The 12,163-nt window shown below is 39.6% G+C and overlaps 1 protein-coding gene across 5 annotated transcripts in view; it reads left to right on the plus strand.

Annotated features, from left to right (window-relative positions):
- The window catches only part of MIA2 (MIA SH3 domain ER export factor 2), a 36,996-nt gene extending 28,274 nt beyond the window's left edge, over positions 1–8,722 (plus strand). For 4 of the 5 annotated variants that reach the window (XM_054826526.1, XM_054826528.1, XM_054826530.1 and 1 more), the window contains 7 exons: positions 629–711; positions 1,073–1,204; positions 3,090–3,242; positions 4,631–4,762; positions 6,647–6,723; positions 7,135–7,360; positions 8,181–8,722. In XM_054826526.1, coding sequence (XP_054682501.1) covers positions 629–711; positions 1,073–1,204; positions 3,090–3,242; positions 4,631–4,762; positions 6,647–6,723; positions 7,135–7,360; positions 8,181–8,332 — 955 coding nt within the window. In that variant the 3' untranslated portion in view covers positions 8,333–8,722. The remainder of the gene's footprint in view (positions 1–628; positions 712–1,072; positions 1,205–3,089; positions 3,243–4,630; positions 4,763–6,646; positions 6,724–7,134; positions 7,361–8,180) is intronic. The other variant, XM_054826527.1, reaches the window with a different exon arrangement.
- Positions 8,723–12,163: the final 3,441 nt, after the last annotated feature.

A 12,163-nucleotide genomic window follows, 5' to 3' on the forward strand; every position in this document is an offset into this window, starting at 1 on the left:
TAATCAATTGTGGCCCAAACAGGGCAGAGAGAGCACAGTGTTCCATTGGAGTTCTGAGAAGGGGAGTCATTTGAGCATTCCTGTAATGATAACATGCAAGAAAGTAAGAATTTAAGAACTGTGTGAAGTATTGAAATATTTCAGGAAAGAAGCAGAATGTACTACTAGAACTCAGAAGTTTTGGGGGGTTTGGATTTTGTTTGTTTTAAGTAAGTATGTATCAACCAGATGTCATTCTTACCTAATGATTTTACAGCTTATCTCAGAAGTTAATACTGAGCTAACAGATCAGGTGGTGGTGGTTGAGAGGAACCTTTAAGTGTGAGGTTAACTAATACTTGGAATGCAATTTAGAGTACTCTCAGGAGAGTAATGTCATGCTAGGAATTGTGACATCTAACATGTCACTTCAACTTCTGAATTACAGTTTAAATACAACAACATAGAGAAATAATTTCAGGAATTCTGAAGTTCAGAGTTCTGTAACATCCTTTATCCTTTTTAATTTAGGGAATAAAATACCCAGCTTTATTAACCCTTTAAGTAGAAAGCCCAGCAGTAAATAAATAGTCCAATAAAACTTCAGCACTTCTTGGTTATTTATGGCTTTTTTGTTGTTTATTTGCAGATTAACTGAAACAGAATTTAAACTTGACCTTTTAGAAAAAGATCCTTATGCTCTTGATGTTCCAGTTAGACCATTTGGCAGAGGTACAGTATTGAATTATAAAATAGAGCCTAATTGTTTTGATTTATGCTTTTGTTTCCCAAGGCCGCACGTATGTAATTGTTTGAAAACTATCTTGGCCATGTGTATGTATAAATAACAGTCAAACAGTCAAATAATTGGGTCATAAGTGACTCTAGGCCATGTTGAGTATTTTTTTGAAACTATGAGCGTTTGTAGTATCAATGAGAGTAGACTGGGAATATGATACACATGGTAATTAGAGCACAGTTTTAATTTCACTTCTACGATTTAGTTTTAAGCTTCACCTGAGAAATTGATTACTTTATGCAGTTTGCTAAACTAAATATTGTGAACTTGAGTATTTTGTTTTAACTGTTCCAGAGCATTCCCCATATGGACCCTCACCAATGGGCCGGCCTTCATCTGAAACAAGAGCTTTTCTTTCCCCTCCAACTTTATTGGAGGGTCCTTTAAGGCTTTCACCTATGCTTCCAGGTGGAGGAGGAGGAAGAGGTACAATTCTTAAACTTGAAAATGTATCTATTCTGGATTTCTCTCTCCTCTACTATAAACCTGTCACACCTTTTCCTCTTGCTGGTGACAAGAAGTAGTAGAACAACCAATTCAATGTAAACAGTTGATTGGACAAACTCTTCCTGTTTTTCAGCTTGCTTCTAAAGCTGTCCAATGTGTAACAGTACAATGGAAAATTTAGTTGTTGCTTGTAGGTTGGTCAGTGGATTCACTTTAGAAGCATAGATTGAGAAAAGTGAAAAGCCAAACTTAGTCTTGTTTTATTTCTTGGACAAATGAGGTTCTGCTGAAATAAACTTATGATTTTAAAGTAAACAAGAGTTAATTATTCTTCTGAAAAAAGAATACTGCCACCTCCATCTCATTGGTCTACAGTCGGTGAGAGGAGGAGAGGGTACCAGTGTTGTCAAAAACATGAGACAGTTTTATTGTGGGTCATGATACTAGAAAATTAGTGATTCAGTAAATTGTTTTCCTCCCTTTATTCTAAATTTGAGGCAGTCATATGTGGAGACAGTTTCTTCCCTAGTGGTAAAAGGGACCACAACCAAGGAAGGTTGTGTTTAAGGAATAAAATTCAGAGATTGAGGAGTAGGTGAAAGCAAGCTGTGGTGTCATGGGTTGTAAGGGAAGAAAAACACTGTTCTTTGTGGTTTTGATATTGATGGAAATAGTGTAGATAAATGCTAGAGTGGAGTTCAGCATCTGCTACAGGTAATAAAGAAGCTACTATTTAATTTGCTACTACTGTTACACCCATTGAAACTGTATTTATTTCAGGGTAAATATGTCTAAATGTCTCTTCTGTAAGGATTTCACTAATGAACACTGATTTTTAAAAGACCAGCATGGACTATTTATTTACTTTAATTCTTTGTAAAAAGCATATCCAGGTGTGTATGAAAGTTGATTCATTTTCTAAGTTGGAAAAGCTTGAGACTGAATGTCCAACTGTAGCTATACCATGCACAAGCAAAATCATACTTGACGATTTATTTGTATAGAGACAGTAAGTAATGAAACTGAGCTGTCCAATGTATCTTTAAATGGCAGCTCAGCTGTTGCTGGTGAGGAAGAGTAGAAACTGGATTTCAGGATACAGGATTAGCAAGGAAAGAGACTATGCAAAATCACGACTACTGCCTATTTCACAATGGAGCACTAACGTAACTTGGGCAGATTAAACAAATTATGTGTTTAAAGAATGTCAGCTACAGAGCAATTATGGTGCTCATCTCACTTTGCACAAGACACAAAATGGCTTCAAATTTTAGGTTGAATTTTAGGATATAGAATGATACCAGAATTCAGTATTTCTGTCACTTTTCAGAACAAACTTATTTTAAAGGAAGCTTGCAACCTAGAATCACTCATTGTTACAGTTTCTGTTGCGCTTGGTTATATGTTGACCTGGTCTTCTCTTTTTTTCTTGAATAAAGAATTAGAAAGAACCAGAAGGGTGTTGAACGTAATGTGGCTATGTGCTAATTTTTAGTTTGATTAGTAGCAGATTTTTTAGCACTGAGAAGATGATTTATCGTGAGGGCACTAGTTTCTCTGATTTGAATGAACTGAAACTCTTAAAATGTTTTTGGTTGTTTTTTTTTTTAAATTGCAGGTACTCTAGATTGCACTCTTGTTGAACTAAGACTTTTTCATTCCAAACAAACCTTTTAAACACTTCTAGTAAAAATAACTGGTCCATCAGCAAACAGCTGGAGAGTCCTGTGAAGCCATGCGCCTCTCATATCTTGACAGTGTTGGCGTTCCATGATTTATTTTACTCTTTTCAGACTTAATGAAGAAACCCATAATAGAGGATTTAAAATATCTGGGTAAATAGCTATCTGATTTCTTTGATTAGGATCCAGAGGACCAACTGCCATGTATGAATCTGGTAATGAAAGAGGAGAGCTGAGTTCTGATAGATTAACTGATCCCCACAGACCGCCATCAGATACTGGATCCCTGTCTCCTCCTTGGGACAGAGAACGCAGGATAATTCTGCCTCCACCAGGTATAAAAATCTGCTTAGCTACTGTATCTATGGAAAAATGGAGTTACTGACTTGCAGTGTGTGTGTTTAAGTTTTTTGTTGTTTTTTTTTTCTTTTCTTAAAAATATGAAATGTTTTCTTGGAACTGCATGTGCAGCTGCACTGGAAGGGGTCTTTTAAATTTGATAGTAGGTTTTTTTCCCATTCTTGAATGGTGCAATTCACTTGCACTACTTCTGTGCTATTTTTTAACTATATATTGGTACTAGCAGCGTACAATCAGCTCTTTGGTTTCATCATTTTACAGGGGGTTTGTTTAGAGCACCAAGACATGTATGGGCTGGATGATGAATAAGAGATCTGAGAATGTAAAAAGTTTTAATGGTACATTATCAAATAAATAAAAGTTAGCTAATGTTGAAAAAATACTATGTTTTTAAAAAAAACAGATTTATATTAATAGTACAGGAGTACTATGGTACATATTTTCATGTTGATACAGCCTCTTTGATAATTAACAAGAACAAAATTAGTCTTCACTCTCACTTCTTCAGCTAAACATCTGTATTGCACATTGTGTCACTCAAGGAAGAAACAGTTGAATCAAAGAGGATACTACTGATATTTCTCGAGTAAACAGTGCAGGGGGAAGGACAACCTTTCTGGATATCTGTAATAGAGAAGCAAAAATGCTACAAGTTAAGAAAAAAATTTAAAAATTAGGTAAAGTACACAGATTAAAGTACCTCAGTTGTTAGATGCAGCAAGCAATCTTGTAGTTGCTACACGTCTGAAAGCCTTATTATGAAACTCTAAGTCCACTCAGGATGTAGTTTCTCATTTGCCAGATTGGATCTATTGACAGGCTGCTGCAGAGAGGCAGTCCTGTTTCCTTGACCTGAGCTGCGTTCTTACCCCATCTCTGCACTTGGATGTCAGATACAGTTTGTCTTGTAGCTGCATGATTGATTACTGGATACGATGCAAGGGAGTTGGTGGAAAACACATTACAGCACTATGACACTGAAAACAGTACTCTTATCTAAGAATGGCTTAAAACGTGTAGTAACTTAGTTTGCCTTTGACCTTCATAGCTATGCTGATCCTTCGTTTCAAGGCCCCACTGTTTATGACTTAGGCAATCATAACTTTCAAAATTCTACTGTATGTTAAACAAAAAATCAATGAACTTTCTGTTTTGCAGCTCCTTAGAAGCATAAGCTATAGTACATACTTGGTGGGATTTCTGTGTTTGGGGTTTTTTAAGATTTGTTTGCTTGCCCTGATTAATAGTCACTTCAGATATTTACAAGAGCATAAGATACCCAGAGAATTTTGCTGGTCTAAAATTGTGTGGAATGGAGGGAATAAATCTTTACTGACCTGTTTTGTGATGTCTTCAATGCTAGGTGAGCCTTACACTGATCCAGTTCTTCCTCCTCGAAGACAAGAAAGATTTTTCCCAATTCCTCCAAATACTGGAAGACTTTCTGGACCAGCAGAACTACGAACTTACAATGTGCAGTCTTTTGATAAAACAGGTGGGAATTGCTTCCATGATACTATCAAACAGACTCTCAGTGTAGGTTGGCTATACGTAGTAAGCCATGGTAAGACGACAGCTTTATAGCTACCACAGACCTGATGTTCTATTGTGTAAAAGCATTTTAACACCTACTAGCCTTGATGCAGTCTTCCCCTGTTGTTAATAACAGCAGTCTCTTCTGTTGGGTGGATGGGATTCAGTGAACAGTAGTTGTGAGGTTTTTTTTTTTTTTGTGTCCACCTTCACTGTTCTGTGTGTTAACCATGCAGGATTGGCCTTGAGGCTGTTTTGGCCCCTTCCATGAGGCTCACCACAGGATTAAAATATCACACCCCCTTACTTGCATTTCCATGTCACACTTGGTAAAGTTGGAAAGGGTTAGAGTCAATCAGACTGAAAGAATAACAGCAAAATTTTCAAATATCCACTGGCTTTGCATACTGAACTAGAAGGTCCTGAGGTTTCCTCCTTCAGACTGTTTACCATACTTGCAGGTTTCTGTAGTTCACAGTGCCATTGCCCCCAACTTAATCACACATTTCACTGACCCAAGTACCATTTGTTTTAAACTGGCCAATTACATAAATTCTAGTTTGTGATTCTTAGCAATGGCCAGAAGCTCAGAGGCAAAGTTTTGGTGACTTAAACCTAATGACTGAGACAGTTTAAGAGCTTAAAACCTTAATACTTATTAAGCAGTTTTCATCCTTATTTAATGCCTAGTAAGTCACGTGTCTGATTCATCAGCTAGGCTGAAGCCATTAAACTCACAACAGAAACTTTGCCACCCAGTATTCAGTTACTCATAGAATTAGTAGTAAGTTAGCATCTTTGTCTGGTTTCTGGCAGTAGGAGAGAGAACCTGTGGTACTTGGTGTCGTAATGTGAGAACTGGAAATGCTGAATTCTATTTTGGGTTGAAGGTTCAGGTTTTACAGGGAATTGTTCTCTACTGGAAGGCATTTCTGTTACCTGTTCAGCCACTCGCTTTCCTACCCCCTGTCCCAAGCCTCTCTGTGTTTCACTTCTGCTTTCTAATGCTTTGTGTTCCACTGAGGGCTTTCTTCTAGCACCTGGCTGCTGACTGAAGGACAGGAGAGGTGCACTGTCTTTGCATTCACCTGCTGCGTCCGTTTTCACCCTTTTCTTCAGTGCTGGCAAGCAACAATTAAAAAAATGTTAAAAAGCTGTGTTCAGTTCTTGGGCAGTTCAAAACTTACTTAATGGTAACAGGGTTTTGCATAACATTGCTGCCAGCATTTAGCTGGTCATTAAGCAGATGTGAGGGTTGCTTTTAGAGGCATATAATTTCACTAGACTTGAGTGAGTATTTGTAAAAATAGCAAAAAAAACCCTCCAACAAATTAAAAGAACCATCAAACTCCATCCAACACACACTGTCTGACGTCGGAACCACAACATGTCTCACAGGACTGAAGTCCAGGCTCCAACTTCACAGTTGGGACTTACTAAAGAAATAAAGTATTAGCAGGAGGGAGGGGGAAAATGGAACTGCTACAGTAATGTTAAGATGTATCATTAGGAAAATGCACTTGTAACAGCTAAAAAAAAATACTAAAATGGAACAAAAAGCCTTATTTGGATACAAGAAACTTTGGTAAAAGCTGCAACCTTGTAAATCATGTGCAACCTGTACAGAAGTTGGAGGAAGTACTCAGGCATAGCTTTGTGTTCCTCAGTTGTCTTTCAGTCTGTCACAGAACAGTTGCTTGGTACAGTAATACTGTGGGGTTTTTGGGGGTTTTTTTTTCCTTCCCCTTGCCTATATATATATATATATCCTGATTTCAGTAAAAATACTGAAATCAGTGGTGGAAAGAGGTCAGCGCTGAGTAACTTGTTTAACTTTTGCATACAGATGGACAAACATCTTCAGAAAATAGCCCGCGAACAGAACCAAGTGGAAATGAGATGAAAGATCATTCTAACCTTAGCGTAAGTAGCTAAACAGAAACTTGATTTAAAGAAGCTTTAATTTTCTGCAAAATATTTAGGAAAATTTCTCTAGTATGTTGGTCAAGTTACATTGCACTGTGCAGTCCAAATTACAAAATTACGTGTATACTTTTATCACAGCACTTACTGTCTTGTGAATTAATTTTGATGTACAACTACTATAATTCCTGCTGAAAATTAATTATAACCCAAAAGGTGAAACGATGGTCAAGCTGATGGTCAGTGAACACAGATAGCCTGGCTCAGGATTATGCTATAGCTAAGGCAGAGTTGGAACTAGTCGTCAGCTAGTCTGACAGTCTACGTCAAAGTGGGCCTGATGGGATTGGAGATGTTCCCTCTCCTTACCCCTTTCCCTAAGCAAACTTACCTGTTTTCCTTGTGTTGCAGAACTCACTGCCTGATCAGTCGCTGGCATCTGAAGGTGAAGGCATCAGTTCAGGGTTTGCTCCTCCACCGTTCCCTCCAGTCAGACCTCCCTTGATGTCTGGGGATCCTAGAGCACCTTTCATGAGACGAGGACCTCCTTTTCCTCCTCCTCCTCCTGCTGGCCTCTATGGACCACGTGAATGTTTTCCAGTACGAGACTTTGGGCTTCCGCGCCCTCCACTGCCAAGTACGTAGCTTTTGCCAGTGTTCACTTCAAGTTGATGAACACGAGTGCTTTGTGCAGGTAGAGAGTTAACACACTGGATGAACGCTTAAATCTGTATTTGCACATGCTACTGCTCAGTTCAACTAACCGGGAGCATCTTTTCTGATGAAGGTTAATTGCGTTGTACACTTTCTTCCTCACAGTTGCAAATATTGATAATGTTTTTACAAATACTAGCTTTGGCTGGAAAATACGCATACACACACTGTTCAGCACTTAAAGGGCTCTTTTTGGGGGTAGGAAAGCAAGTAGATTCTTAACTTAACCCTTTTCCTCCTACAAGGTTGCATCGTATATAAATCTTAGTTTCATCCTTTAGCTTTGAGGTGTGCCGGTGTCCATGGAATGGCCTGCATTTGGGATGTATTTCTAATTGTTTTTCCTTGGAGTTTGTGTTAGTGGAGATGTAGGTATTGGACTGAAGGGCTGCTTTCTGCCTCTTGCTGTTCTCCGATGAGCCTGTGAAGAACTAAAAAGTATCTGTAAGGTGTGAGAGCAAAGGGCTGCTACAGCAGACCAGAGGTGATGGTGGCAGCAGCAGCCTGTTAGCAGACACTGAGTGGCTGCTGCCTGAGTCTCTCACAAGTGACTACTGAGAAAAGGGATTGTTTTGTCCTCCCCCTTCCTAGTCTCCTTGGAGCGTAACACCTAACCTAGGTCTGCTTTGTGACTTGTAGTTAGGTAGGCCGTTGCTGAGCAGTAAGGTATGTGGGGTAGGAGGAGCAGGGGTGTGTTTACTGTAGTGATTGATACTAACGGAGCTACTCTCCTTCTCTCGCAGTAAGAAATCCGTTTCCACTGAGATCTTACCCTCACTATCCACCTCAACGACCTGGATTTTTGCCTCCACAGCCACCTCCTGAAAGTAGAGCTGAGCCACCTCAGTCAAATCCCTCAGCTGTAGAACAACCAGAACCACAGCAAGAGACTTGACAGAGTCAAGCTGACCCCTTTCTGTACTCTTCTAACAGCGTTTTTCCTTATGTTAAGTAACCGTTGTTACTTAGGTCTATATAAACTACTTTGCTCAAATTGAAGCTTACTAGAAAATTCTCAGGATAGTACTTTGTAAATAAAGAATGAAATAACTATGAATATTGTGAATAAGTGATTTCCATTGTACAATAGTCATTTTAAATTAAATATTTCTAACTTGAGTAATCTCTTCAGAGGTGTATAAAATTAAATCATGTGAACTGTATTTTAAAAGTCCAGCTGCTTTGTCCTTGTTTAGCTGTACAGGGAATCTCTCTGCATGCCAAAAGTGATGCTGCTTTACGAATAGAATGTGAAAATAGATTGAAACAGTTAATAAAAGTCTACTGAAAATGAAGGCAATGTCACTGTTAACATGGTGCTATAGAAGTTGTTGAAGAGGAAATAATGTTATTCCCTACTACATGCATATTCTGTTAATGACCTCAGAGGTGATCTTTCAGCTGTCAGTTTTACTGGGTGGCAGTTGTCCTGCTACTGCAGTGGGAGGGACAGGGAAGAGGAAATGTAGAGGATCCATCACTCTTCAAAACTGATAGTGTGGGGTAGTGTTTTATAGAATATGTGTATATGGGTTTTTTATGACATGGGAGGAAGGTTGTAACTATGTGATGCTTCAGGCCCACCTGACCCTTGCCTTTGAGGATGCAGGTCTGCCACAAACTCCTATTTGGTTCTTTTTATTGTCTCAACATGAATTCAGTTTGTTAGGGTTTGGATTTTAACACTGGCATGAGGGAAACTGGGTGGGACAAAAAACCCACTTCCCCACTTCTTCACCTCTGACTTTGGAGAGCACTCAGGATTTATCAACAAAATGGCCACCAAGGATGGGGATTTCTGTAAGCACGCTCATCCTAATGAGAGAAAAGAAGAATTTCTTTCTTGTCTAGAAGAAGCACAGAAGCAAGTATACCCAATACGCTTAGCAAAAAAACCCCAATGAAAGTGGCCAAGAACATACTGTGGTAGTGATTTTCAAAATCCCATGTTATACTGAGTGCCAGGCTTCACAAAAAAGCAGAATTAAAAAAAACCAAGAAAGTGGTGAACTACAGCATTAATAATTTTGTGCCTGTAAAACCATTTGGTGTGTTGTCTCGCCCACCTCTTCAGGTGGGTCACTATTTTCTGCTTCCCGTCGTAACGGCCATGGCAGCCTGGCCACAGGCGGTTGGTGCCGTGCTGGCCTGGGCAGAGCCGAGCTCTGTTTTTACTGACTATTGTACAACCTAAAGATTTCTGCTGGAAAGCCATGTAATTGCTCACAATGCAGTCATTTAGTACCAGACCCTTTAAGATAAAGGAGGAAACTTTTTAGCAAGCCCCCAGTGCAGTAGCAGCACAGGGCAGTTCAACCGCCATTCCCTTGTTCTCTGCACACACACAACACGCTTTCAGCCTTTAATATAAATGCAGCCACCACACCCCATGATTAGAAGTTGCCAAAAAAAAATCTCCAGCCCACTTCTTTTGTAATTGCTTAGGTCAGGTCTGCCAAGTGAGCTTTTTCTTTCACAGTGGAGTGTTCCTGCTCCTACATCGGCTTATTTCAGCTGCAGAACTCTTCCCTGGCTCCTTCCTGCAATTCCTTTACCCTCCTCTACCTCTAGTTTAGTCCTCAAAGGCCTTTAGGTAAGCCTTTCTACTTGAGCTACTCAACAACAAATTTGACAAGACATTTTAAAGCATCATCTGCATTCAGTTGTTTTAACTGCCATTTAGTTTAACTCAGCTCTTGCATCATTTTTAGCCAAGTATTGCTTTCTAAAGGCTCACCAGGTAATTCTAAAAGGAGCTGTTTGGTTTTACCCTTGCCCAGGAACATCCAGAACTGCCAACTACAAACTTGCCCCACAGGTAGAACCCACGGATAGCGCAGAGCTCTTTAGTTTGAGCATACTGCTGCCATAAGAACCCTTTTTTTTTTCCTCCACCTCACCTTAACGGTTGCAAACTACTTGTGTAACTCTATTTTCTGAACAAATACAGTATTTTCCCCTGCATAGGTTAAATATTTGTTCTAGCTTGTAACCAAGTTAACTGTCTGCAAAAAACCAATTCTTCCTCTACCAAAACAATCTACTCTGGACCCACAATGATATTTGAAGCTGCATGCAAAACAAAAGATAGCTGGACTAAGAGAACGCAGGACAAGCATGGATTACATCATCTGCAAAGAGAAGGGAATAATATCAGACTTTTTTTTTTCTTGCCCCAGTAACAGCCCAAAAATTTATTGGCAGACAAACAATTTAGAAACAAGCTCACCTGTACACAACAGGAAGCCAGGTGCAGGAACCTGACAGTTGTATTTAGGTAAGCTTAACTGAGAAGGGTCACCCAAGTGCACATGCGGGGAAGTCCCTGCTCTCTCCAAAAAAGAAAAAGCAATTCAGTTTTAACAATTGAGGGCTTGTGTTCCAAGTTCCCACTGCTAAATCTAGAATGCAGCAAGACTAACTTGACATCGCTGTCTCTTTAGGAAAAACAAAAAGAAACAAAAAAAATTAAATCCCGTTTGGGATTATGCAAGGTCAAAGTAATTTCACACAGTTTGTAAGGTCCCAACTCCAACTGCAGGTGTACTTCCCACATTAGGCCCATCTTAGTTCCCTAGCACTTGATTTCAGATTGCTTCAGCTTGAATCCCTTCATCCTGGCATTGCTGATTCAGGTTATTGCTAAACACACAAACAACAAAACCAACTTTTCTTTCTAAGACAACAGAAAAATCAGAAGTGTCATTTCTCCTACACCGCTCCAGGTACAGGTGTCACCATACACTCATGTCTTACTGGACTCCCTGTACTTGTTAGAAGTAAGAAAGATTCAAGTGGTCTGTTTAAGTACATCGGCTTCGTACCTGGAACAAAAGCCATACCCAGGGATTAGATTTCCGACTGTATGGAAAACCCCAGCCCCGGAGCACTACCAACAGACATCCATTGTACGGCCTGTTTTAAACACTGCGGCTACAACTGCAGGACAGGAAAGGACTGACTGCACATCTCTACCGTAGTCAAGCAGCCTATTTCTCCTGCTTCCTTATCTTACCTTTCAAGATTAATTAAAAACAAAACAGAAAATAGGTTAGACTAGAAAGATAAACGCGTTTATACAACAGAAAGGTAAACAAGGTACTTCCCAACCGCGTTCAGTAAGGCGGTTATCCATAGTAACACAGTACTCTGCAGAGATAAAATTAACATCCTGCAACTCTGTTTAAACTAGAGGACACAACATTTGCTTCAGGAAGTTATACAGAAAAAGCCAGAAATCTTGATCACTTTATAACCAAATTTAAGGTCCAGATGATGCTGAACATCAGATTTAATCCCTATCAGATCAATCCCTGCTATATAAATCCCCCTCCTGAGCCATGAAAGGCACCGAGTCCCATTATTTCCCTTTACTGGAATATGAAAAGCTGTCTTTACCTTATCTTTAGTACCTACAGCATCTCTTCAGTATGTTGGTAAACGATCTTGCTTACCAAATCTAGAAGATCTAGGAGACTGCTTAAAACAACAAGCAGTAAAATCCTCACGCTTGGTTGTGGTTTGGACCATCCTAAAGTGAAGTTCAGAAGCCGAAATGAAATCCGTGCTCGGCAGGCACACACGGAACAGCCACTCTGACAATTCTTTCTCACAGCACAATCAGGCATCGCAGGGCGGCTCACCAGCACCTAACCAGACATTTGCCATTTTCATTCAGAATGCACAGCTACGTACTCTTGAGTACGGATAAAACGTCAAACTGAAG

The sequence above is a fragment of the Grus americana genome, chromosome 5, assembly GCF_028858705.1.
Source record: "Grus americana isolate bGruAme1 chromosome 5, bGruAme1.mat, whole genome shotgun sequence".
Taxonomy (NCBI): domain Eukaryota; kingdom Metazoa; phylum Chordata; class Aves; order Gruiformes; family Gruidae; genus Grus; species Grus americana.